This window comes from Penaeus japonicus, unplaced genomic scaffold, assembly GCF_977035675.1.
Source record: "Penaeus japonicus unplaced genomic scaffold, GWHDUDI00000001_assembly GWHDUDI00000005, whole genome shotgun sequence".
Lineage (NCBI taxonomy): Eukaryota > Metazoa > Arthropoda > Malacostraca > Decapoda > Penaeidae > Penaeus > Penaeus japonicus.
The window spans coordinates 24,011,314-24,016,313 of record NW_028234407.1 but is presented as its reverse complement, the minus strand read 5'-3'; the positions used below and the strand labels follow the sequence as shown (position 1 = coordinate 24,016,313).

General features: G+C 31.1%; 1 protein-coding gene across 1 annotated transcript in view; it reads right to left on the bottom strand.

Moving 5' to 3' along the window:
- LOC122260033 (sodium- and chloride-dependent transporter XTRP3) overlaps positions 1-3,595 on the bottom strand; it is an 85,926-nt gene extending 82,331 nt beyond the window's left edge. Inside the window, exons 1-2 of the mRNA XM_086536680.1 lie at positions 3,319-3,595; positions 2,978-2,981 (exon numbers count right to left, since the gene is read on the bottom strand). Of these exons, the coding sequence (XP_086392806.1) occupies positions 2,978-2,981; positions 3,319-3,449 (135 nt within the window). The 5' untranslated portion in view covers positions 3,450-3,595. The remainder of the gene's footprint in view (positions 1-2,977; positions 2,982-3,318) is intronic.
- Positions 3,596-5,000: the final 1,405 nt, after the last annotated feature.

Below are 5,000 nucleotides of genomic sequence, written 5' to 3'. Positions count from 1 at the left end.
TTTTATAGCTGTCAGTCAGGTTTGATGTTCATGCTCAAATCAAATTCATCCTTGCAGGCAGCTGTGTAAAATTCCGAGAAAACAAAACTAAAAATAAAAAATAAAAAAATAAATAAAGTGATGGGAACGTATTGAAAACAAAGAAAAAAAAACATATAGAAAGAGAGAAACAGAAAAAAAAAAAAAAAATTTCGCCTAGACCAGCTGATGATCAAGAAACCCCGAAAAGATTTCCGGAAGCCCGCTTGGGAAATCCACAAAATGCTGGAATGTGGAGTTTCTTTAAAACCGATAACGCCAAATTGGTTCAAGAAATTTAAGATGATGAAAAAGACAATGGGCAGAGATAATACGCTTGCGCCGAGGGAATTTTTGCCAAGACACGTGAAACTGCTTCAGACAAATAGGCATTCCACTGAATTGGGGAACAAGGGGCATAAATGCTTGTCTGTTTATGCTTATGTTTGTTAGGATATCACCATATTCAGGTATATTTTCTTTTTATATATACATTTAATGGTGTTAGTTCTACTTATTATGCAATAACATATGTTTTACTGGAGGGAAAGGGAGTCAGTGATTGTATCTTAATTATATCTTTTGAGAACATAATCCACAAAAAAAACAAAAACAATATCAATTTTAAAAGCAGAAAATAGGAAAGGGGGAAATTGGGAAAGACAATTTTTCTATATATTGTTCATAATAATTTATGTAAAGAGATAATGGGATGGGGATTTTGAAAAGTAGAAATATGATTGTGAAGTGAATAATGAAAACAATCGTACACATACATATTCGAAAGGGTTAAAGAAAAGAAATGAGACGCTGTGAGATGTTGATCATGATGATGACAATGATGATAATGATAATGACAATGACAATGGCAATGATATTGATGATGATGATGATTATGATGATGATGATGATGATGATGATAATAATAATAATGATGATAATAACGATGAAAATAGTAATAATAATAATAATAATAACAATAATAATAATGAGAATGAGAATAAGGATTATTGATATCATACTAATATCATTATCTAAACAATAATGACATTTATGATACAATAATGATAACAATGATAGTGCTAAGGATAACAATAATGATAATAAGGATAATTATTATAATGATAGTAATAGTAAAAATACGAATAACAAAACAAAAACAAAATGAATAATAATAATAAAAACACTTATGATAATGATGCCAACTTCAGTAACAATGTTAATAAGAAGCCGAAGCAAAACTAAAAAATACAAATCTTGCAATATTGCTAAGAGGGGGGGGGGTGTTAGCTGTTGCTGTTGCTGATCCACAAACACGAATAAACTTACACAAGACTATACATATTCTCCACCTGGTAAGAAGTTGGTTATCATTTATAATTCTTATATATTTTTCCATTTCCAAGTCATTATTATCATATGTGAAGTTGCTTATTTTTATTTAAAAAAAAAAAAAATCTAAGTGTACATGAATATAGAAAAAAAATATGTATGAAAGCTTTTCTTCATCTTGTAAAAATACCTCGTAAAGAATCTAATTTTCTTTAAATTTCCGTTTTAGAATTAATGATACTATTCATATTTCATGATAATAGGAATAGTATTGCAGTTCTACTACTACTATTCCTACTACTAGTGCCATAACCATCCGTAATTTTATCATAGGTACATAATAACGAATATTAGCGTCCTTATGATATTTCTTTTACTTTCATACACAGAGTCAAAACGGTGGAAATCATGAGAGTAAATGTTAGTTCCTCTTTTGACATACAAAAAAAAAGTGCCGAAATATTTTCTGAAAAGAAATATATGAAGGGTTATTGTCAGGATTGAAGGATAGACAGGACTGTGAGGAAATGCCATGATATAAAAAAGGAAAGAAATATATATTCACAATAATAGTTGAATTTATCATCACAGTAGAGTCAAAACTGATTACATTTTACTCCCACAGAAGAAAAAATAACTTTCATGGAAAAAATGGATGGACTGGCAGTGAAATTGACAAACAGGTATGCAATTTCAAAAAAAAAAAAAAGGAAAAAAATAATAATGTGCATAAAAACGACACATAAAATACTAAAATACGAATCACGCTGGGTGACCCAAGGCCAAAAAGATACGTATTTGATGTTCGTGTCTGACGTAGAGCAAGGAGGAAAAGTAGTGGATTTAAAAGCTTATGATTGAGGTCGTTAGTGTCCAGTAACAATATATATATATTATATATATTATATATATATATATATATAATATATTATATATATATATATATATATAATATATATATATATATATATATATATATATATATTATATATATATATTATATATATATTATATATATACATATATATATATATATATATATATATATATAATATTATATATATATATATATATATATATATAAATATATATAATATATATATATATATATATATATGTACATATATATGTTTATATATACATATATATGTATATATATATATATATATATATATATATATATATATATATATATATATACATATATTTATATACAATATGGACGAATACAAAAGCTGGCCTTATTTCATCTACACATAAAACATATATCGAGTGCACATAAGAAACACAAATCGTACATTTGTACTGCATAAGATCGAAACCAAACATGAAGTTAAGTGCCGTTGTATTTTTTTAGAGTTGCGAAAAGCTGCAGAATTTTATTACTGGTTTCTCTCTGTTCACTACAAAACGAATCATTATTACGTGTTTTCCATATTGGGATTCAACATACATACATACACACGCATACACACGACCTATTCATATTTTTCATAAGCACTGAATTACGTCCCTTATCAAAAGATCATTACCATAGCTAAGATTTGTAAGAAAATGCTAGCATTTTTTCCGGCTTGATTGGTAAGTCATATCACATTATTAAATTCCACATAAGATTCAATTTAACTGAACTGTGAGAGAGGATGAATTTGATTTAAGGGTGTAATAGAGTTATATATAATCCATACTCCTACTCTCTACTTTGCTTTGAAATGTTCTTTTTGTTACGTATTTAAACTTTAATTCATGTTTTCTGATTAGATACAACCCCCAATTGGAACAGTTGATTTGAGTGTTTACTCGTTAACATCCGCTAGATCATAGTTATCAACTGATAATTGAATTCATTGCTTGGAAGGAACATCGTAACTTCACCTAAAACTTCTGTAAACTTCTTCCCCATTTAGTCCTTCTACAATGGCGTCATATCTCTGTCTGAGATCTCCCACGCCCTCGCCTTTCTTCTACCGTGAAGTTTTCTTGCAGACGTCATCACTCCGTCTTAGATCTTCCAGACTCTTCCTCTCCCACATTCTTTCTTTTTTTCTCTCTCTCTTCATCATCCGCCCTGCCTTCCATCCTCTCTTTATCACAGTCATTCCTTTCTCTCAACCCCCTTTCTCTCAAACAACTTTGGACATTCCCCTTTAGCGAGATATTATCCCGCTTCTGGACACCCGTGAATAGGATACGATTAGCGTAAGAACACCTATTCCAACTGAGTCCCAAGTCCCCACACTTTCTAATTAAATCCAAAGGGCAGGTGAGAATCCGCTATCGCTGTCTCTCGTAGCCACTTACTCATTCATACAGAAAAGGGTGCGCTGGCAACTGGCAAGGGGGCTCAGGAGGAGGTTACACTTAGTAATTACAGCAGGAACTTTGAGACAGATACATGATACTACAGTTGTGGATCCCGAGGGTACTTGTAGCGTCTCCCTCTCGTGTTTGGCTTCGGCTGTCGCGTTTAGCGGTCTGTCCCTTTGTGGCTTAGTAATAAAGATCGAGGTATTTGATCAGAAAGCGGTCTTTTTGTCTAGCTTTTTTCTAGTTTTTTTTTTTTCTTTTTTTTACTTTCTTATCTAATAGCATAGTAAGTTTGCTTGGAACGGAAGTTCTTCACTTTAATGTCATTATTATCATATCATAAACATTTCTAAACAACCCATCAGCTTCATGACAAAATACTGATACTGAAAAAATACAAATATATATATAAAAAAAAAAAAAAAACTAATACAGCTTATCAAAGGATATCATTTAATAGCCCGATCCTCATCTTTCTTATCCGCCAAACATCCAACGAAGCTCAGCATCCACCCATAAACATTTCCGGACTACCGCTCTCGGCTCCTTTCGTGAATAGTCGTGAGATAAAACGCTTGATCTTTCCGGAAGATGCTGAGGGAAGAAGGGAAGAGCTGCGCGTGTGTGGGAGAGCGCCCCGTAGGATCCACGACTGGTTATGTGTGACGTGTAGATGTGTTGGTCAACATCTATGTGCGTCTCAACTGGTCATTCATAAAAACAGCATGGCGCCGGATACTATCTACGAGAGACGAATTTAATGTAGTCTTTTGTTTATTTTTTATTTATTTATTATTATTTTTTTGTGTGTGTAGAAATCTGATGTTGGATTTTCTTTCTACTTTTTTATTATTTGCTTGCTTGTTTTTTTTTGTTTTTGTTTTTTGTTTTTTTTGTTTTTGTTTTAGAATCGCCTGCTGTCTCTACGAATGAACAGTGTGTTGAATTCCAGCGACATTTATGCACTTACGTCCCGCTTGCTCTCAACTCTGACTTGCGGCACAACAGGTTGTCTCCCAAACCGCTGAGTAAAAGAAAGGCATAAGAACCCAATGGTTAATAGTTAGATTAATGGAAACATCACATGTATAATAATGATGAAATCATAATGATAATGATGATCATGAAAATTATAATAATGATTATGATGATAATAATAAGAATGGTAATAATTAATATAACTATAATAATTATAACATTAATGATGATAATGATAATAAAAATAATGGTAATAACAACACTAACAATAACGATAACAACACTGCAAACACAAAGATTATCCTTACAAAACATAGAAACATTAAATACAAAACACCAAAAGGAACATCAACAAGAGAGGAAAA